This window comes from Vipera ursinii, assembly GCF_947247035.1.
Source record: "Vipera ursinii genome assembly, chromosome: 7".
Lineage (NCBI taxonomy): Eukaryota > Metazoa > Chordata > Lepidosauria > Squamata > Viperidae > Vipera > Vipera ursinii.
This window is the reverse complement of record NC_139521.1, coordinates 23,997,913-24,020,634: the sequence shown is the minus strand read 5'-3', so window position 1 is coordinate 24,020,634 and position 22,722 is coordinate 23,997,913. Positions and strand designations below refer to the sequence as shown.

General features: G+C 43.1%; 1 protein-coding gene across 6 annotated transcripts in view; it reads left to right on the top strand.

Moving 5' to 3' along the window:
- The window catches only part of QDPR (quinoid dihydropteridine reductase), a 32,040-nt gene extending 11,758 nt beyond the window's left edge, over positions 1-20,282 (top strand). For 3 of the 6 annotated variants that reach the window (XM_083366950.1, XM_083366949.1, XM_083366954.1), the window contains 3 exons: positions 10,198-10,306; positions 11,543-11,626; positions 20,123-20,282. In XM_083366950.1, the coding sequence (XP_083223076.1) occupies positions 10,198-10,306; positions 11,543-11,626; positions 20,123-20,228 (299 nt within the window). In that variant the 3' untranslated portion in view covers positions 20,229-20,282. Of the gene's footprint in view, positions 1-10,197; positions 10,307-11,542; positions 11,627-12,901; positions 12,942-15,416; positions 16,559-20,122 lie in introns of those variants that run through there. The other 3 variants (XM_083366952.1, XM_083366951.1, XM_083366953.1) reach the window with 3 other exon arrangements.
- The last annotated feature ends 2,440 nt before the right edge of the window (positions 20,283-22,722 follow it).

Sequence of the window (22,722 nt, the reverse complement as noted above, 5' to 3'; positions counted from 1 at the left end):
CCGTTGTTCCATTGTAGCTTACTGAAACCTTTTCAAGCCTGCGCTTTAAGACCTCCCCCTAAGAAAGCACCTGGACCCCTCATAGTAGTGGGTTAGACCCATTATGAAGTGAAACCTATTCTTGACTCTAGAATCTTTAAGGGAAAATTGCAGTACCTAATACAATGGAGGGGATACCCATTGTCTGAAACCATTTGGGTGAAATCTAGTGATGTGAAAGCTGACAGACTTATCAAAACCTTTTATGAGAAACACCCCAACAAACCAAAAACCAGCTCCTAACTTGTGTTTACATTACAGGATCTGTTCTTTTGTAAAGGGGCCGGATGTCAATGCTGCAAACATTGACATGTTTTTGCACTGACAATATAAGAGACAGCCTGTTACTTTAATTTTTTTTATTTCGGAGGGAGGAATCTACCCGGATGTTGTGAGAAGATTAGAAAGCCCATGAACAGAATGGGAAGTAAAACTTCATATGTAAAACTAATTGGATAATGTGATTTATGATGTGTAGATAAGGGCGGGGATTGTGTGTGTATGATGGGTTTGGGAGGAGGAGATTTCACATTCTGGCATCCCTCCATGAGTGCCAACGTTTCGTTTCATTACTAAGATTTTTTAGATTAATATGCCTGCAATTTGTTTGATTAGTATGATTTATCAAAACCATGACAGCTGATGTGGTAAGCTTCCAGGTAGTGCCTTATATCCACTAAGGTGCATTTCATAACAGGCTTCAGCTGAAAATCAAACTTTATTCTTAACCATGAGATGACTGAGGAAGATACGGTTGCCGTCAAGTCTATTTCTGTGGAAAACAAAACAATCCAATGTCATGGGGTTCAGTTGTTAGGAAATACACAGGTAGTCCTCAACTTACAACACTGTTGAGTCCAAAATTTATGTTGCTAAGTGAAACAAATTTTAAGTGAGTTTTGTTCCATTGTTAAGTAAATTATTATGGTTAAGTTTGTGTCTGTAGGAAGAGAGGGAGAAAGCTAACCATCAGATTACAAGAAAAGCAAGCAGTCAGTTTAGGAGACCTGAACTCATTGGTAACCTCATACTATAATGAACAAGGACACACATTCAATTCTGCAGCTATTAAGTTTGTTGGATGAGCAGGCATAAAACAGCCAGGGAAGTGACTGAAGCCTGCAAAACAGGCCCCTTGTCGGTCAACAGCAGTGCTGGTTTACCACCAATCTATCAAGTACTTAGAAGGCAAGGGCTGGGCAGCACAAGCAAATGACAGCCAATGACTTAAAAGCCATCCATCAACACACCCCAATCAATATCTAAAAAGCCACATACAACAGGCATTATAAATACCACATACAGAACAGCATACATTCTACTAGAGAGAGGTTCCCTGAAGATGGGCTTCAGCATGACTGTCATGGTTCTGAGGAATGAGTCAAATTAAACAAATTGCAGGCATATTATTTATCTAAAAAGTCTTAGTAATGAAATGAAACATCAGCACTCATGGAAGGATGCCAGAATCTGAAATCTACACCCAAACCCATCATAACACACACACAATCCCCGCCCTTATCTACACATCATAAATCACATTATCCAATTAGTTTTACACATGAGGTTTCACTTCCCATTCTGTACGCAGGCTTGCAATCTTATCACAATTTCTGGGTGATTCTTCCCTCCCAAATGAAGCAATTAAAATAACAGGCTGTCTGTTATATTGTCAGTGCAAAAACATGTCAATGTTTGCAGCATTGACATCCGGCCCCACTTACAAAAGAACAGATCCTGTAATGCAAACAAACACAAGTTAGGAGCTGGGGTCCCCATTGCTGAGGCCCCCACTGCTGTTGTTCTGTCTCCAGTCACTGCTGCCCCACTCTAGTTGCTGATTTAATGGCTGCCAGGGCCCCCACTGCTGCTGGCCCCACTGGTCCTTCTGTATGTTCAGGGGTTGCATGTTTGGGTCCTGCTGCTGCCACCCTTGCTGTTGTCCTCCCACCAGCTCCTGGTCTCCAGGCTTCTGCACCATCCCAGCTGTTTGTTTGTTTGTTTGTTTATTTGTTTGTTTATTTATTTGATTTATATACCGCCCTTCTCCTGGAGGACTCAGGGCGGTGTACAGGGCAATAAAATTAAGAATACATTAGATAAATAATTTAAAACCCAAATCCATCAGGCCAGGCCTGCTTGTTCGAATAGATAGGTTTTTAGATCACGCCGGAAGGAGCGAAGGTCAGGGGCCATCCGGAGTTCAGCTGGTAAGCGGTTCCAAAGGATTGGTGCACCCACCGAGAATGCTCTCCCCCTGGGGGTCACCAGCCGACATTCTCTGACCGGTGGTACCCTGAGGAGGCCCTCTCTGTGGGAACGTACAGGACGGAGGGACGTTGACGCCGGCAGTAGGTGCTCCCATAGGTAATCCGGACCCACGCCATGTAGGGCTTTGTATGTCATCACCAGCACCTTGAATTTCACTCGGAAGGCAACTGGAAGCCAGTGCAGCTCACGGAGCAGAGGTGTAATATGGGAGTATCGGGAGACCCCCAAAAGAACTCGTGCAGCTGCACTCTGTACCAGCTGAAGCTTCCGAGTGGTTCTCAAGGGCAGCCCCATGTAAAGAGCGTTGCAGTAGTCTAGACGAGAGGTCACAAGTGCATGGGTGACAGTACGTAAGGCATCCAGGTCCAGATAGGGTCGCAACTGGTGCACCAGACGAACCTGGGCGAAGGCCCCTCTAGTCACAGCTCCTATATGATCTTCTAAGGAGAGCTGTGAATCTAAGAGGACACCCAGATTGCGAGCCTTATCTACGGTGGGTAATAACTCGCCCCCAATATTAAGAGATGGAATAATCTGAATTTCCTGACCTGCCGGTATGTACAGCCAATCAGTCTTGTCCGGGTTGAGTTGAAGCCTGTTCCTCCCCATCCATTCCCGGACCGCTTCCAGGCAACGGGACATCACGTCGAGGGCATCACTGGTGTGGTTTGGGGTCGAGATGAAAAGCTGGGTGTCATCAGCATACTGATGATATCCCACTCCAAAACCACGGATGATCTCACCTAGCAGCTTCATATAGATGTTAAACAGAGGACTGACCCCTGAGGAACTCCATAACTGAGAGGCCTCGGGGTCGATCTCTGCCCACCCGCCAACACTCACTGTGAACGTTCCAGAAGGTAGGAGAAGAACCACTGAAGAACAGTGCCTCCCACTCCCAATCTCCTGAGACGCCGCAGTAAGATACCATGGTCAATGATATCAAAAGCCGCAGAGAGGTCTAATAGGACCAAGACAGAGGAATAACCCCTGTCCCGAGCTCGCCAGAGATCATTCATCAGAGTGACCAATGCCGTCTCAGTGCTGTGTCCGGGCCTGAAACCCGATTGGTACGAGTCTAGATAATCAGTATCTTCAAGGAACAGAGGAAGCTGATGCGCCACTACGCTCTCAACAACCTTCGCAAGAAAGCGAAGGTTGGAGACCGGGCAAAAGTTGTTTAAAATAGCTGGGTCCAGGGAAGGCTTTTTGAGGAGGGGTCTCACCACCGCTTCTTTCAAGGCTGAGGGGAAACTGCCCTCTTTCAATGAAGCAGTTATCACTGCATGGATCCAGCCTCGTGTCCCATCCCGAGCCGCATAAACCAGCCAGGAGGGGCACGGGTCCATTAAGGATGTAGTGGAGCTCAGCTTCCTCATGATCTTGTCTACCTCGTCCAGAGTCACAGGATCGAACTCTTCCCAGATAACATCAACAAGACTGTCCATGTTCTCATCATCAGATTCTGCCCAGTCGGAATCCAGACTGGTCCGGATCTGAGCGATTTTGTCCAGCAGATGTTGGCTAAATTCCTCAGCACGACCCTGCAAGGGATCCTCCTTCACCTCTAGATTAAGGAGGGAGCGGGTCACCCTAAACAGGGCGGTCGGGCGATTATCTGCGGATGCGATAAGGGTAGCAAAGTAATTAGACCTTGCCCTCCTCAGCACCGCAAGATAAGACCTCGTAAAGGACCTTAGTCGCGATTGGTCGGATTCGGATCGGCTGGATCTCCAACAGCTCTCTAGGCCCCGTCTCTGACCTTTCATCTCCCGGAGCTCCGTAGAAAACCATGGAGCCCACTGGGATCTGCACCGGGTCAGGGGCCGCATGGGTACAACTCGGTCGAGTGCTTCTGTGGCTGCCTTTTCCCAGGCTTCCACCATGGCATTGGCCGAGCTATGAGCAAAGGAGGCAGGAGGGGACCAAGCGCAGTTTGGAACCGCCCAGGGTCCATTAGCCGCCTGGGGCAGTACCATTTCGTTGGTTCAGCAACCCCACGACGGGGAGTGGCAAAGCGGAAGGTCAACCGCAGGAGATGATGATCTGTCCATGACAGGGGTGTAACAATTGGGGAACCCCCACCCAGATCATCTAACCACTGTCCAGATAGGAAAATTAAATCGAGCATGTGACTTCCTACATGAGTCGGGCCCTGGATTACCTGCGTCAGGTCCATGGCCGTCATGGAAGCCATGAACTCCCGAGCCAACTCAGATGATCCCCCCAGGGATGGTAGGTTGAAGTCACCCAAGATCATAATTTTGGGGAACTCAATCACCAGTCCCGAGAGGATGACAAGAAGCTCGGGCAGGGCTGCCGCTATGCGTCTAGGTGAAAGGTACACTAGCAGCAAGCCCAACTGAGCCTTAGGGCCACATCTTAGGAGGAGAGACTCACACCCGGCTATTTGGACAACAGTGGCCTCCTGCGGATATAGGCTCTCCCTCACCGCTACCGCCACTCCCCCGCCTCTTCCCTGAGCCCGGGGCCTGTGTAGCACCCGGAAACCTGGTGGGCAAAGATCCACCAAAGGGACACCACCCTCAGGTCCTAACCAGGTCTCCGTAATGCAAGCCAGATCCGCATGTTCACTCTCAACCAAATCTCGGATGAGAGGAGCTTTATTGACTCTGGATCTGGCATTAAGATATACAAGCCTGAGCTCAGGTGGTTGTTTATCTTCGCTCCCGGAACCACGGGCCAAAACCAGAGGGTCGGAGCGCATCACCGCTTGAAGATAGCGGGGACGCACTCCCGGATGTTGATGCGGTCCTCTGTTCGTACAGCTACTGCCATTCCCTACCGTCATTGGAATAGGTAATCCCACACTCCGCTTCGGGGCCCCGGGTGTAGCTAGTCCAAGCTCCCTTTCAGCGTGATCAATCTCAGGCCTGGCCTGAGTAGCGGTTGGTGGATACCTCCCAGTATCTGACCGAAACTCTAATCCCTTCCCTCTCCCTAACCCCACAAAAAATTTAGCCAAAAAATTAACCAGGGACCTCTTATTAGGCTTGTAACCGAGGCCCCTATCCCTGCCCAGCCATCTCTCAGGGTCCCAACAATTGGGCCCTTCATCAAGAGGTAGACTGGTAAGTGAGGTGGGTTGCAACCAGGAAGAGGGGGAACCCCTAAGGGCGAATAAGGCAGTGATGGAGTAGTTGAGACGAGTCATTGATTAAAGAAGTGACTTCGTAGCTAATAATCATGTCCGTGAAAGCCATTATTTACAAGTGGGGATAGATGTTAGTAAGATGTTAAAGTAATAAGGGACTCAATATTAATTAATGTTAGGTATTAATTAGGTAATAGGTATTAGACCCGGGCATTGCTGCCGTTGCCGCCGCCGCTGCTCTGCACCAGAGGGGGGAGGCAAGGCTTCACACCGAAAAACGTTGCAAGTCTGTTGTTTTTGCTCTCCCCCTCCGAGTATGCACATCGGGTGAAGTTGTTCTAGTCCGTATGTAAGGCAGCGGGGATTGATTGAGGCTTGAACGGCGTTTGGTAGTTGATTCTGGTGCCAGCTGATCAGCGGTAGACCCGGTCATTGCTGCCGTTGCCGCCGCCACTGCTCTGCTCCGGAGGGGGGAGGCAAGGCTTCACACCGCAAAACGGTGCTAGCCTGCTGTTTTTGCTCTCCCCTTCCGAGTATGCACATCGGCCGAAGTTGATTTAGTCCTATGTATAAGGCAGCAGGAATCGATTGGGGCTGGTAAAGGCGTTTCATAGTTGCTTCTGGTGCCAGCTGATCAGCGGTAGACTCGGTCATTGCTGCTGTTACCGCTGCCCTGCTCCGGAGGGGGGAGGCAAGGCTTCACACCGCAAAACGGTGCTAGCCTGTTGTTTTGGTACTCCCCCTCTGAGTATGCACCTCGGCTGGGTCCCAGTGAGCCCTTTGGTCACCCATTGTATTGGCTTATCGCGGAGCTCAACAACCGCCGTTCATGGTCGCCGCCATCTTGGGCAAAAAAAAAGGCTTCTATTAGCTGTGCAAGCTCAGAGGTTGTTAGCCTTTCACTTGTGAGGGCTTCTCAACCTCCCATTGGTGCAGAGGCCCCAGGCTGGGGTCCTCTGTCTCTATGGGTCTGGAGGGCTTGTCAGGGGACTGCTGGGTCTGGCAGGCAGTCTGATCTACAGACAGGATCTTCCACTCACCCAGATTCTCACTGGTTGATGATCTGACATCTCCTCCCCATTCTGCTTCTGGGGCCTCTTGCACAGTCTGGCCTCCATTTTCTCTACTGGAGTGATTCCAGCTTGACGACGAGATAAGCTCAGTTATCTGCTGAGGTTTGGATATCAGCCCAAATCCATCTTCCCACAGAAAACTATTTATTATTTCCTCTTCAGAAGGTTCGCCAGCAATCAGGCCTTCCCTCTCCATCTTGAGGATTCTTCCCTGAATCTTTGGCAGCTTATCTCTCTTACTGGAGCCAGTGGCGAGGGTTCAGGACCACCCTTTGAAAGAAAGGTGATTCTGGCATGATGTCATGGTTCCAAGGAATGAGACAATTCAAATAAATTGCAGGCATATTATTTATCTAAAAAGTCTTAGTAATAAAACAAAACATCGGCACTCATGGAGGGATGCCAGAATCTGAAATCTCCTCCCACCCAAACCCATCATAAAGTAAAGGTTTCCCCGCACATGCGTGCTAGTCGTTTCCAACTCTAGGGGCTGTTGCTCATCTCCTTTTCAAAGACGAAGAGCCAGCGCTTGTCTGAGGACATCTCCATGGTCATGTGGCCGGCATGACTAGATGCTAAAGGCGCCCGGAACTCTGTTACCTTTCCACCATAGTGGTCCCTATTTTTCTACTTGCATTTTTACGTGCTTTCGAACTGCTAGGTTGGCAGAAGCTGGGACGAGTAACAGGCGTTCACTCTGTTACATGGCACTCAGGATTTGACCCCGCCAAACTGCCGACCTGATTGACAAGCTCAGCGTCCTAACCCACTGAGCCACCGCGTCCCTTAACCCATCAGTGTTAACACACACAATTCCCGCCCTTATCTACACGTCATAAATCACATTATCCAATTAGTTTTACATATGAGGTTTCACTTCTCATTCTGTACACGGGCTTGCAATCTTATCACAACTTCCGGGTGATTCCTGCCTCCCAAATGAAGCAATTAAAATAACAGGCTTTCTCTTATATTGTCAGTGCAAAAACATGTCAATGTTTGCAGCATTGACAACGAGTTTGAACGCTCGGAAGACAAAACCTCCTGGTGACCGACCTAGATTGGATCCTGCAACATTATATTGGCACACATATATTCGCCTTCATTTGTGGATACAAACTATTCAAAAGAAACAGACCTAATTAAAGAGGAGGTGGAATTGCAATATATGTAAGACATCATTTTTGTATAGAAATGCACAAAACCAAGAATGAAAACCACCTAGAATGCGTATGGGTCAATATAAAAGGAAAAAAGAATGCTATTATATAATACACCCCCCCCAACTAAGCAGAAGAAATAGATGAACTTTTTGCTAGCCAGTTAACAGTAGTAATTAGGTACTTTAACTGCCCTGATACCAGCTAGGAGACAAACTGCATCAAGTGGGAGTTCAAACTGGTTCCTAATCAATCTAGTTGACTACTTTGTAACCAAAAGTTAAGAGGAGGGAACTAGAGGGACAGTTATACTGGACCTAATTCTTACTAACAGAGAAGACATTATAGAGGGGGCTGAAGTTTCCAGAACTTTGGGGGAGAGTGACCATGTTATATTGGAATTCAATATAATGGAAGCACAAACAATAGAACATAATCTCAATGTCTTAGATTTTAAAAGAACTAATTTTAATATACTTAGAGCTTGGGAAGGATTCCATGGATGAAAATCTTAAACGTCAAAACAACTCAAGAAACTTGGGAAATTCTAAAAAATATCATAAAAGCTCAGTGGGTACAATAACACTAAAAAAGAAAAACAAGAAATCAGAGAAGAAACAAGCATGGTTGCACAAACTCTCTCTGATAAAACTAAAAAATAAAAAGGATAAATACAAAAAATACAAAGACGGACACATAATTAAGGTAGAATACCAACAAATTTCCCAAACTTGCAAACATGAACTCAGGAAAGCTGAAGCTCAGAATGAAGTAAGACTTGCAACAAATGTCAAAAACAGTAAAAAGTTTCTTTCAACATATAAAAAACAAGGAAAAAGTCAAGGCAAATGGTCCACTAATGGGAGAAGATTGTAAGGAAGTTAGCGGGCGGTAGAGAAAAAGCATAGCTGCTTAATTCATTCTTTGCATCTGTCTTCACACACACACACAAAATATAGCCCAGCCTACCAAAAACATAAATGTAAAAGACAGACTAGAAATAAAAATTAAAATAAGCAAGCAAGTGGTGAAAGAACACCTGTCCCTTCTAGTCAGGGTCAAATCACAGGACCTGACAGATTACATCCCAGAGTTCTGAAGGAGTTGGCAGATGTGGTCTAAGAACTATTGAACCATATCTTTCAAAGATCCTGGTGAACTGAACTGGAAAAAAATCTGATATGGTTCCATCTTCAAAAAAGGGGAAAAAACAGGTACAGGGAATTACAGATCAATCAGCCTGACATCAATACTTGAAAAGATAATCAAGCAACAGCAAACACCTAGAAACAAGCAAAGTTATAACCAGAATCTACCATGGATTTGTTTAAAACAGATCTTGTCAAGCAAATCTTATTTCATTATTTGATCAAGTGATCACATTACTGGACCAGCAAAATGCTGTGGACATAGTATATTTGGATTTCAGTGAAGCATTCAACAAAGTAGACCATAACCTACTTCTTGATAAGCTAGAAAAATGTAGGATAGACATCACCAGTAGATGGATTTGTAACTGGCAGACAAACCACACACAATGTTTAGTCCTTAATGGAACGACATATACCTGGAGGGAAGTAAACAGTGGGATACCCCAAGGTTCTGTCTTAGGTCCCATACTATTCAATATCTTTATTAACAATTAAGATGATGTAGTAGAAGGGGAACTCAGCAGCAGCAATAGACAACACTAAGCTGGCAGGAATAGTCAACACAGATGATAAGCTCAAGATCCAGATGAATTTTGGCAGACTTGAACACTGGCCCTATCCAACAAAATGAAATTCAGTATAGAGAAAAGTAAGGGAACTTACACTTGGAAAACAAAACCAAGTGTACAGATTAGGCGCAGTAACTGTGAGAGGATCTTGGAGTCCTAGTGGACAGCCACTTAAATATGAGCCAGTAGTGTGTGTGGCAGTAAAAAAGGCAATGCAATCTTTAGTTGTATAAACAGGCATAGACTCAAGATCACATCAAGTATTACTGCTTTATAAAACCTTAGAATACTACATTTTAGAATACTTATGAAACCTGGAATATTGGATCCAGTTTTTAGCACCACGTTATAAAAAAGATGTGGAGACTCTGGAACTAGTGCAGAAAAGAGCAACTAAAAAGATTAGGGGGCTGGTAGATAAAATACATGAAGACAGTCACAGTGGGTATGCCCAGTCAAGTGAAAAGATGGACTAGGAGCCACATGACAGCAGTGTTCCAATATTTGAAGGGCTGCCACAAAGAAGAGGGGTTAACCTATTTTCCAAAGCACCAGAAGGCAAAAGAAGAAACAATGGACGAGAACTAATTAAGGTGAGAAGCAGCCTAGAACTAAGGAGAAATTACCTAACTGAGAACAAATAATCAGTAGAATGGCTTGCTTTCAGGAATTGTAGATGCTTCTTCACTGGAGGCTTTTAAGAAGAGACTGGACAGTTACTTGTCTAAAATGGTATATGCTCTTCTGCTTGAGCAGGGGGGGTGGACTAGGTCCTCCAAGGTTCCTTCCAACTCTGTTATTTTGTATTCTGTATTTTAGGAATGATTGCATATGGCATGGCCAAAGGAGCTGTCCATCAACTCTGCCAGAGCTTATCTGGTTCAAATAGTGGCCTCCCCGCTGGTGCTGCAGCTGTTGCGATCCTCCCGTAAGTCATTCTAGAATCACATGGGAGTTACGTGGTTCAAGGGATGGCCTGAAGTTCACTGGGTGCCAAACTCCTGCATAGTTGAATGAATCTCATAGAGAAGTGGCTTGAACATTGGGCATGGATCCAGTGGCCTGTGCCACACATACAAAAAGAGGGTGGGACTTTGATAGTGTGGTCTCTGCTGCAATCTTGACATTTTTAATCTGATCAGGACTTGTAAATCCAAAGATGTGAAAGGACATTTAATTAACTTTCCAATTTTATTTGTCTAAAACAGTGTTTCTCAAACTTAACAATTTTAAGATGTGTGGACTTCGACTCTCAGAATTCCCCCACCAGTCATGCTGTCTTGGGAATTCTGGGAAATTAAGCCCATATATCTTAAAGTTGCCAAGGTTGAGAAACAGTGATCTAAACACTTTGATGATTAACATTTGAGCACATAAGTAACCTCTCTTTATCTCCAGTTCACTCCACATTCAGAACATTGTTAATCAGTGAAACAGCTTGCCACTCAGAGTTGTGAGTATTTCATTGCTGGAGGTTTTCAAGAAAAGATTGAACAGCCATTTGTCTGGGATAATATAAGGCAGGCATGTCATGCTGGCCCGCAGGGTGGATAAGGTAAAGGTTCCCCCGCACATGCGTGCTAGTCGTTTCCGATTCTAGGGGCCGGTGCTCATCTCCGTTTCAAAGCCGAAGAGCCAGTGCTTGTTCGAGGACGTCTCCGTGGTCATGTGGCTGGCATAACTGGACGCCAAAAAGGCGCACGGAACGCTGTTACCTTCCCACCGTAGTGGTCCCGCAGGGTGGATGGGTCATGCCAAAACCGCGCCCACCCCATTGCTGACAATGGGGAAAAAGTTGTGATATGTCACGCCTGATATAAGGTCTGCTGCTTTGGGTTGGAGTTTGGATTAGAAGATCTCCAAGGTCCCTTCCAGTCCTATGATTCTTTGTAAAACTATATTTTCTATATCTGGGGGGAAAAACTATTGGATCTTTGGTGAATTTTGGATGAAATATTTTATTCTGGGTAACATGTTTGCTTTAATCAAGAAGTTTGTAATGAATGAAAGTGCTTTTTCCTGGAAACTGGATTGGAAGAAAAAGTGCTCTTATTCTGGGTTGAGCCTGGTGCTTTTGTTAGAGCACAGAAGAAACACAGACAGGATTGATTAGATGAACCAGACAGCAAGCAAAGGAGCTTATCTCTCTCTCTCTCTGTTCCAGGGTTACCTTGGATACGCCGATGAATAGGAAGTCCATGCCAGATGCTGACTTCAGCTCCTGGACGCCCCTAGATTTCATCGCAGGGTGAGTAAACAAGACTGTGTTGAGGAAACTGTTTTCTAGCTCCCAGTGGTGCCTTGAACATCTGTTGCATGCATTTTGGTTCAGAGTTTTGTGGAATGATAAAATCTGTTTTTTTGTAAATCTGCAAATTGATGCTGGGAGTCTTGGATGTTCACAGTGAGGGGGGGAAAGCCATTATGGTGGCCGTGATTGCAGAAGAAAAACAGAATAACAGACTGAGTTGGAAGGACCCTTGGAGATCTATTTCAACTCCCTGCTCAAGCAGGAAACCCTGTATCATTCCAGACAAGTGGCTGTCCAGTCTTTTCTTAAAAGCCTCCAGTGATGGAGCACCCACAACTTCTAAAGACAAGCCGTTCCACTGGTTAATTGTTCTCACTGTTAGAAAATTTCTGCTTAGTTCTAGGCTGCTTCTCTTTATTAGTTTCCATCCATTGTTTCTTCTCTTGCCTTCTGGTGCTTTGGAAAATAGACTGACCTCTTCTTTGTGGCAGTGCTTCAGATACTGGAACACTCCTTATCATGTCATCCTTGATCCTTCTTTTAACTAGACTAGAGAAACCCAATTCCTGTAACTGTTCTTAATAGATTTTAGCTCCAGTCCCCAAATCATCTTTGTTCCTCTTTTCTGCACTCTTTCCAGAGTCTCTACATCTTTTTTAATATGTTGATCAAAACTGGATACAATATTCTGCATGTGGTCTTACTAAGGCTTTGATCGTGATTATATTCTGCTATTAATGTAACATAGGATTGTGTTGGCTTTTTTGGCTGCTGCTGCACACTGCTGGCTCATATTTAAGTGATTTCCACTAGCACTCCAAGATCCTTCCACAGTTACTGCTATTGAGCCAGGTTTCACCTAATCTCTATATGTACATTTTATTTTTCTTGCCTAAGTATAAAACTTTACTTTTCTCTATCTTGAATTTCATTTTATTAGATAGGGCCCTGTGTTCAAGTCTGTCAAGATCCATCTGGGTCTTGAGCCTATCTTTTGGGCTGTTGGCTATTCCTGCCAGTTTAGTGTCATCTGAAAATTTGATGAGTTCCCCTTCTCACTTAAATCGTTTATAAAGATGTTGAAGAGTACTGAGCCTGAAACAGAAACTATTTCTTCTTCTTGGTTGGGGGGCCTGTGTTCCGGTGGTGGCAGAAAGGAATTAGGCGGGGAGGAGCAGGAGACAGGCACCACATACAGTTTTCACGCAGAGTATGAAAGTTTCTGAGGTTCATGCCTATCCATTTTCTGCTTCCATTGACTCTCCCTCAAAGGCAAAGAAACCGTGGCAGAGAGGAGACAGATCTTTGCAAGGTAAGTGAGTCTGGAGTGGCAGGATGGGAGGGGGAAGCAGTTCTGGGAAGGTGGGGAATAGGGTGAATGTTGCAGAGCCTCTGCAGAACAACTGCTATGGTGCTGCAACATTTGTAATTTCAGGACTTGCTCGCAAATACTAGGGGGTGCCTATCATGTAACTTTGGGTGCTAAGTGAACGCTTGTAATTCGGGGATTTCCTGTACTTGCTCTTGTGCACTAGGACTTCACGTTCACCTTGTTTGTTTCCCAAACGTTGAGTTTTTGTGTGTAGACATTTGTGTGTATGGCTGATCCTGGGTTTACTTCCTTTATTTCCTATTTTATTTCTGAGTTTTTCTTCTTTTCCGTCATTCCCTATCTCATTGTTTAATTGGTTTATGGTTGGGATTAGGTCCTAAAGATCCTAAGGATTGGTCAACCTCCTCCCTCAATTTTAGTTTAAAGCCTTTCTGATAAATTGAACCAGTCATTTTCCGAATTCATTCTTCCTGATTCTTGTGAGGTGCAGCCCTTCCCTTGCCAGAAGGGCTGCACCTTACATGTAGGTAATGCAGACCATGGTGTAGGAATCTGAAGTTCTCTTGGTGACAACAACTCTTAAATTGTTAAGCCAGTGGTTCATTTCTAAAAAAAATTGTTCCCTCACTAACTCCTAACTTCTTAACTTTCTTGCCTAGCTGCTCATAATTTCTTGATATTGTTTTCCAATTTATTGTCTTGTCATTTAGCCCTGTGTGAAGGAGAAGAAAGGGCTAGTAATCTACAGGTTTGATTATTTTAGTAAGGTTCTCAGCCACATTTTTTATTTTTGCTCCAGGGAGACAACATATCTCCAAAGATTGAATGTCTGGTTTACAGATAGCTGGTTCTGGCCTCTGAGAATTGAATCTCCCACCACCAACACCTACCTTTTTTTCCCCCCCCGAGCTACTTTTTCTCCTTTCACGGGAGTACTTGATGCCTCTTTTCTAGGTGTCTACATGATTTGTTCCAGGGGGTGGCTGTGAAATCAAGTGTTCAGTTCCAGAGGGCCTGGACTTGACAGCAGGGCCATTGAGAAGACCTGCCTCTTTTTTAATATAAAGAGCAAGGCTTTTTATGTAACAAAGGCACAAGCCCTCATTAAAGAGAAACGAGACAATACACAACAAAATTCTCACTTTAGGATCCAGAGGTTTATTTAAACTTGACACACAATTTCAACAACTTATTGCAATAAGGACCAAATGGACAGCAGTCATGAAGTATGATGGCTGGGCCAGGTAGCAACACCCAGATCTTTGAGGCAGACTTTATACCTTAGCATGTGCCCACCCCTTGACATTCTGGTGCCACCCAATAGCCATCCCATTTCCCTCTTGTTAAACTTATCATCATATGATTTTCTGAAACGCTTTCTTTGCTACTTCCCTTTCTTGGGACTGACCTTCAGGTCAGCTTCCTATTCCTGGAACTGACCACCGCTTTAGTTCCTTATTCTTATTCCGTTGTCCTGGCTACCAAGCCAGTTTCCTGTTCTTCCTTGTCCTTGCTCTAACCACTACGTTCCTCACCACCGTTCTACATGTGCCGTTGACCCACGAACAAGGCTCAGTTCCTTAATTTTTATGCTATCTGGTTCCGTACTCTGTTCCTCTGGAGAAATGTGTGCCAACCACAATCTTTCACCGTCTACTGCAAAGCTCACAATTCTGTCTTTTACTAAATATTTCTCAGCAGACACCGGCCTTTATTTTAATTGACTATCAAAGTAATATGTTTGATTTATACAGAAAGAATTATTAAGATATTTTTTCTTTTCACATGTGGTTCAAGTATGCCTCAGATGTTGCTCAGCTCCCTTATATGGTTTTTTTTATATTTGATTAAAAATCAATAATGTTACATCTTAATAAATCTTTGGATTTAGGAGGTTTGTCTTTCCAGGAAAATAAAGAATTAAATAAATAGACCTTAGGCAGGAAAAACCAAAGGTAGACATACAGATTAATTGAAATCTGGCTCAAAAACAGTAATTGTGAGAGGAACCTTGGAGTCCTATTGGACTATCATATAAATATGAGCAAGCAGTGTGCGGCAGCAGCCAAAAAAGCTAATACAATCCTTAGTTGTATAAACAAAGGCATAGAATCAAAATCACCTGAAGTATTAGTACTGCTTTATAAAGCCTTAGTAAGATCACACCTGGAATACTGCATCCAGTTTTGGTCACTCCCAGTGCTTTTTTTCTAAAAAAAAAAAAAAAAAAAGGTGCCGGAACTCAGAAGTGCTGTCACTGGGAGCGATGCCGGTGTCTGTAAGAATCCCCTCTTGCTACGGCATTGCTGCCCGTCCTTTGCACCCCTGCCCCTGTGGCTTGGAGCCACAGGCTGTGGGGATTCCCTTCCCTGCAGTTGCCATGCCACAGCCCATGCTGAGCCCCCACCCGGAGCTGCTCCGAGCCCTGACCCAGAGCTGTGTTCCTCGTGGCAGCGGTCTCCAGTGCTGAACAGCTGATGGCCTCCAGCACCATCCCTGACACCATCTGAAGATCGCCCGGCCATGGAGTGCTGCATTGGGCCTCCCGGCGTCTCCAGCGCCAAACAGCTGATGGCCTCCGGCCCTGGCCCCGACACTCGTTCACTTACTGCCCCATCGCTTCCAAACGCAGTAAGTGAGCGAGTGAGCAAGTGGTTTAGAAGCGATGGGGCAGTGAGTGAGTGAATGAGCAAATGGCATTTGGAAGCGCTTAGAAGCAACGGGGAAGTAAGTGAATGAGCAAATGGCGTTTGGAAGCATTGGAGCAGTAAGTGAGTGTGTGAACGAGCAAATGGCATTTGGAAGTGACGGGGCAGTAAGTGAGCAAGCGAGCAAAGAGGCCTTTGAAAGAGACGGAGGGAGTGGAGGAGAGCGACTGGAGGCTTTTGTGAGCAAAGTGTGAGTGAGTGGGGGGGCTTTTGCAAGCAAAGGGTGAGAGAAAAAGGGAAAAGTGAGGGAGAGAAGGGAAAAAGAAAAGGCACTGACTTCAGACTTCCTCTGTTACAGGACTAGAAGGAAGCATTAACATTGAACCTCAACTTTTTACGTTTCTATAACATTATAAACTAGCCATTTCTATAACAATAAATGAATCTAACCAATGAAACCCAAAATACCCCATCCTATTTGCAAATAATATCTTACTTACCTAGTTGAGATGGTGTACAGTAGTTGGGCAGCAGGGAGGGGTGCAAAGTTCCTGCCTTCGCTGCAGACAACTTGCCTGTGCAATGTTTGCTGGCCGGGTATTTTGGCATACTCAGCAGCAATTCCTATTGGCTTTCAAAAGCCAGTAGGTCAGGGGTAGACAACCTTGGCTCTTTTATGACTCGTGGACTTTCAAAAGCCAATAGAGGGAGCAGGACAGCTTGTGCAAAAGCTTTTTTTTTTGCAAAAAAAAGGTGCCGGAATGCCGTTCTGAGCGTTCTATGAGAAAAAAGCCCTGCTGATAACCATCTATTTGAAGGGCCCAATATTCATCATAATTTTGTCAGTCACAATAGCAGAGTGCAGGGTTTTTTTAGGTAAAACAGAGGAGCAGTTTGCCACTGTCTTCTCCTATAGAGTGTGAATTGATGTCTTTGCTATTGTCACTAAAGTGACCATCTACCTCCAACATCTTTCTGTATCTCTGCTATGCAGTATAGGTACCTGTTTGCTTTAGCTGGGCTTCAAAGAGTATAAACAGTCTTGATGTACTCTCACAACATTTTTGATCCATCCCTTACATAAACATCAATCTCCAGTATAATAAGGCTTGAGGGGACTCCTAGTAGTAAGCTACCCCAATAAAATTACCCCTTAATTTGTTCAATGTTTGCAGCTTCCTCAATTTCGTATACTCCAAGTATGTTGGGACTGCAAATCCTAGAATTCCCAGGTATCTGGGAACACATTTTCAAATTCCACATTTGAAAAGCCTGTTTACGGCATTATAAATTAAGTGCCTTAAATTTAAGGTAGACAATTGGATAAGCATGAAGGATTTTAGACATTCAGCTATAAATGGCATTTTCTTGCTTAGCAGCCAGAGATGCAAGATTCTAAAACTAGATCATTTTCTTCTGTGATCTCTGTGTGCTATCCCTTTATAAGTTCTAAGAATATACATCTGTATAAACATCTGACAGCCTATCCTCTAGAATATCCATTTCTCTTTTTATTTTAATTCATTAGACAACTAACTTTATCTACCTGACATTGACTTTTTTATGCTTGTAGAGGTTTGCTTCTTCAGAAAAAGTGAAAACGTTGATTATTTTTTATAAAAAGTTGGAATTGTAATTGAGCTGATATAATACGATATAGCAGGGTTGATAAAGCAGTGTAAATTGATTATATAATTGAAGAGAAGCTGAACATTTCTTGCCAGAGTTGTTATCAGGCTTAATACACAAGTGCACAGGTCTGCAACCCGTGGCTCCAAAGCCGCATGCGGCTCTTTCAGCCGTCTCCTGCGGCTCCCAGTCCTCTGCCATGTGCAGTCCAAAAAAAAAAAAAAGTGGGACTAAAAAAGTTCAAACAATCAATTCAAATATGCAGGGTAGGTGCATATCTCGCCTTGGCTCCACTCTTCAGTCAAACCCTGTTCTGCGCATGCGCGCATGTACACACATGTGCACACATTTTTTGCAGCTCCCAGTTTTTCCTTTTGTGAGGGAACCGGTTCCAAGTGGCTCTTTCACTGTTTCAGGCTGCTGACCCCTGCACAAGTGCATACACACCCACAACTACATGTATGTGCATGTATGTGTGGCCATGAATGGTTCCAGCATTTTCAAAATAGAAGATATTGTGGGAAAAGTGAGTGAGTGAGAGAGAGAAAGAGATGAGATTCTTAACTGAAATGTACAAAGAATATGGAAGATCTATGCAAGGACTTAATGTGGTTTTCGGAACACTTCCTGACACATAACATCAGCTGACATTTAGGGCTGGTGTCTTTCTTTTTTTAAAATGTGGCTTGTTTGAACCTGGAACAAATCTGTTCTTTGTTGTTTTTGTTTCCAAAACTATTTCTTCTGAGCTAATGTATGATTCACTTTTCCATTGGATGAACCATTTCTGTTTCTTGGACTTTTCCTTCTGTTATTTTTCTTTGTGAGGTTTTTGTTTTTGGTGTTTCTTTTTGGAGATATCAACTTTTAAATGCAGTGTGTTAAAGCAATTCAACACGGATTTTTCCTTTTTTTCACAATACAATAGCCTCTCATAATAATTGAGAGAGCCAGGGTTGCTAGCAATTGTAAGGGCTGAAGATAATTTAAAGGGATTTGATAAAGTAAATCATAGTCTTTTTGATAAAGTGGAAAAAATGGGCTTAATGGCCCCACTGTGCATGGATTCACAGTTGACTTCAGAGTCATCCTGGTGAGATAGTCAGCATACAAATTTAATAAATAACTTTTTTTTTCAAATGCCCCTATCAGGAATTGAATTTGAATGAAGTTTCAGAAAAGCAAATGTTCTGTGCTGGTGGTACTAAGCTCCCAAAGATCTAGCATGGGATAAATGAATTCTTCCTAATACAAATAACTTCCTGCCTTTTTCTAATCATTTTTTCCCTACAGCAATTTGAAAAGTAAAACAAAGTGAAACAAACCACTACTCCCTCCATGCAGGGAAAATTTCCTTGAGTCATACTTGGATATCCTATTTGCAAATAATAACTTACTTACCTAGTTGAGATGGTGTAGTTAGGGAGCAGGGAGGAGTGCAAAGTTCCTGCCTTCGCTGCAACTTGCCTGTGTAACATTTGCCGGCCAGGTCTCTTGGTGCACTCAGCAGCAATTCCTATTGGCTTTTGAAAGCCAATAGGCCAGGGGCAGGCAACCTTGGCTCTTTTATGACTCGTGGACTTCAACTCCCAGAATTCCAGCTGACTCAGGAATTCTGGGAGTTGAAGTCCACGAGTCATAAAAGAGCCAAGGTTGCCTACCCCTGCAATAGGCTTTTGAAAGCCAATAGTAGCACAGCTTGTGCAAAAACGTTTTTTTTTTTGCAAAACAAAAAACAAAACCCGGTGCTGGAACGCTGTTCTGAGCGTTCTATGAGAAAAAAAAGCCCTGGTCACTACATTACAAAAAAGATGTTGGAAAAAATGCAAAGAAGAGTAACTAAGATGATTAAAGGCCTGGAGACTAAAACATATGAAGAACAGTTGCAGGATTTGGTTTTCACTAGTCTAGAGAAAAGAAGGACTAGAGGTGACATGATAGCAGTGTTCCAGTATTTGAGAGATTGCCACAAAGAGGAAGGGGTCATCTTATTTACCAACGCACCTGTAAGCATGACAAAAAACAATGTATGGAAATTAATCAAGGAGAGAAGCAACCTGGAACTAAGGAGAAACTTCCTAACAGTGAGGACAATTAACCAGTAGAACAGCTTGCTGTCAGAAGTTGTGGGTGCTTGATCACTGGAGGTTTTTAAGAAGAGACTGGACAGTCACTTGTCTGAAATGGTATAGGGTCTCCTGCTTGAGCAGGGGCTGGACTAGAAGGCCTTCAAGGTCCCTTCCAGCTCTATTCTGATTGACATGTTCTCAAAATCTTACACTATGGAGTATGGATGGATAAACAGACGGATGGATTGACAAGCAGACAGACAGATTAATTTCTTTTCTTGGAAAGAAGACTGTCTTGCATAAGTTCCTTCCTGTTCCTTTATGTATCTGATCTATTTATTTATACTTTTTGCCTAGTCCAAGCAGGATAATCTGACCTACAGAAGGGATTTCCTTTAGCTGAGATGTCCTGTACCAACTTCAACTTCATAGCGCCTCTTTTAAATTGTAGATTGGGAATAATGATGGTTTATCTCCTTGAATTAGGAGGTGGTTTAGCTTCTTTTATTAGTAGCCCTGATGAAGCTGAGAATGTTGTTGTGCATGATAAAAATAATGTTACATCTTAACAAATCTTTGGACTTAGGAGGTTTATCTTTCCAGGAAAATAAAGAGATGTATCTCAAGCCCATTAAAATGGAAACTTCTGCACTGCAATCTTTTACAAGGTCCTCTGAATTGCTTTTTAGCTTGTTATCTCAGAACTTTATTAATAGTGATGTTATGGAATAACTATGGAAGCTCAATGAGCATTTGGAATGTGAAACTTTCCAATGAAATTAACTCATGCAGTTGTTTCCATCTGTTCTGCCAGAACTTTTTATGACTGGATCATCGGTAAAAACCGGCCAGATTCCGGAAGTTTGATCGAAGTGGCAACAACTGGAGGAAAATCTGAACTTTCACCAGCCCATTTCTGACCCAGGAGTGACATTTGTACAAACAGGAGTGAAGTCATAAAGATATAAAATCTGTCTAGTGTGTTTGATCACCTTCTGTTCCTGCCCATTATCTGGCCTTATTTGTGGAACCAGATCTGCAGTTGTGTTGTGTTGCTAAATGTTACCCAATGAGACTTAATTATTCAAAGGTGCAAGGCATCTTGCATTTAATTAGAGAAATGATTCAAAATGGATTAATGGGTTAATTTTGCAGAATGAAAACTAGGGAGGGAGAGCAAGTAGGAAGCAAGTGACAAAACATGGCTTGTGAGGCAAATCCCACAACTTACGTATTTGCATCTAATGTTGGTGTGCAAGTACAGAAGAATGAAGCTTGTATTGGGACATCTCTGCTCTCATTTATAGGTGAGGATGCTATGAATGGAAAATTGTCCTCTTGTAAGAATAGTTGTATTTCTGTGAGTGGCCATCTTGAATGTTATCCAAGTAGATATTGTGCTCAGTTGTCATATATTAACTTTGACCAAAGATGCAATACTGTTACTCTCCTTGACTAACTATGACTATGTCAAGGGGTTCCACAAAGACCAAGACCAAAACTGGGATATGTATTCTGCCTTCCCCCTTCACAAAAAATACCCTAAAGAATGTGAGTGCTTGCACTTAATTCTTCATTCCTGAATACTTTCTGAATTTTCTTTATAAATACAGAAAGAAGAGTTCATTTAACATGGACGTTATTGTTGCTGTCATTTGCCTTAAAAACAACAAAAATTGTCAGCAGAGTGCCAATTCTCAGGGCTGGTATATTTGGTGTATTCCTGCTACCATGTCCAAAAGAAAGCTGTTTACCTTATTTTTTTTCAGGAGAGTAATCCTTTCTTCAATCCATACCAGTGATGTTGCTAAGTTGTAGCTAAGAGTTTCAAAGTCTACAAGTTCCCTACCACTCCTGACCCAGGGCAGAAGGTTTAACCTTTGATATGTTTGATTTGTGCATCTGGAGGAAAAATGATGGTTTTCCTAGTAACCAACAGGAAGAGATGGTGTCATATACACACATGGGTTGCAGATTGACTTACAACTGCTTGGTGTTGGAAGCATTTGATGTACAGAATGTTTAGATTTTGGCCCCAAAATGTGTCATTCTGAAGATGATCTGAAGTTTTTCAGAAGTAAATCTGAACAAAAAATGCTTGGAATGTAAAAGATTCACTTTCAGAAAACTACTGGATCTCCTGATGTGTTTCTAGAAAAATCAGCTGTGAAGTGGTTTTTATCTACCTGAAACTGAGATACATAACAACTATCTCACCTTAGAAGAAATGCAGTTCTTCATTCTTGATCCAGCAATTTCTACTTTTACCTCCCTGGGCAGCTGTAAGAATCAGTTGGGCCTACCCATCCACAAACAACTTAATGAATACTCTCCACATATAACTTCTTAAAGCTGAGCTTTAAAGCAGTGAAATAGCCAAAATGATGTTATTGCCATATAGAATGTGTACTTAATAAATGTGCTTAATAGGAGAAAGTGTAAGTGTCTTTCATGGTCTTTTATGAGCCCTACTGGTGCAGTGGTTAGAATGCAATATTGCAGGTTAACTCTGCCCATAGCCTGGAGTTAGATCATAACGGGGCTTGAGATTGAGGATCCGGATTGCTGGGTGCAATACATTGACATTGTAAACTGCCCAGAGAGTGCTGTAAAGCACTATGGGGCAGTATATAAGTCTAAGCGCTATTGCTGTTTGGTGCTTTGCCTCAAATGCTCCTTGAAAATTTATCTTCATATTGGATAAACTCTTTGTAATGATTTACAGTCTGCAAAATGATGGACATATAAGTATATTAAATAAATTTATTTAATGAATAAATAAATATTCTAAGACTGCACAATTGATATAAGAGGCAGTATACTATAAGCATTGTGAATATCCCTATATATAATAAAATGTGTTTCAACATTTTCTGTTCAACACAAACATGTTCTTCAAATAGGATTTCAGACAATTTTCTGTATAAGTGATGCTGAAGGCAAAATAGAAAAAAAAATCCTTAGTTTGAGAATGCAAGTAAGGAGATATAATTGGTCATCCAAATCCTATTTCTTTGTGATAAGCTATTTACCTCTCCCTGCATACTTAAGCAATGTATAGAAAAGGATTTAATGCAGCTATCTTAAAATACAAATCAAATTATTTCACCAGTTAAAACATATCTGAAATGTCTGCATTCCTATGCATATGTCAGACTCTGCCTGGACTGGAAGCAACCGAGGCCTGAAATCCTGACAAAGCACGAAGCATTTTAAAAATTGATTATTTCCAGAGCAACCCTGTAAACCAGAAGTTCATTGGCAGGTGATGAGGCCAGCAAGTCTCTGAAGAACTTAATGGGGAAAGCAATTCACCAAGATGTTGGGACCTTTATTTACCAACTGTATTACCTTAGCTTGGGAGCTATGAGGCAGTCTTTCAGGCCCCTCACTTCCTTATCAGGATGCTGCCAT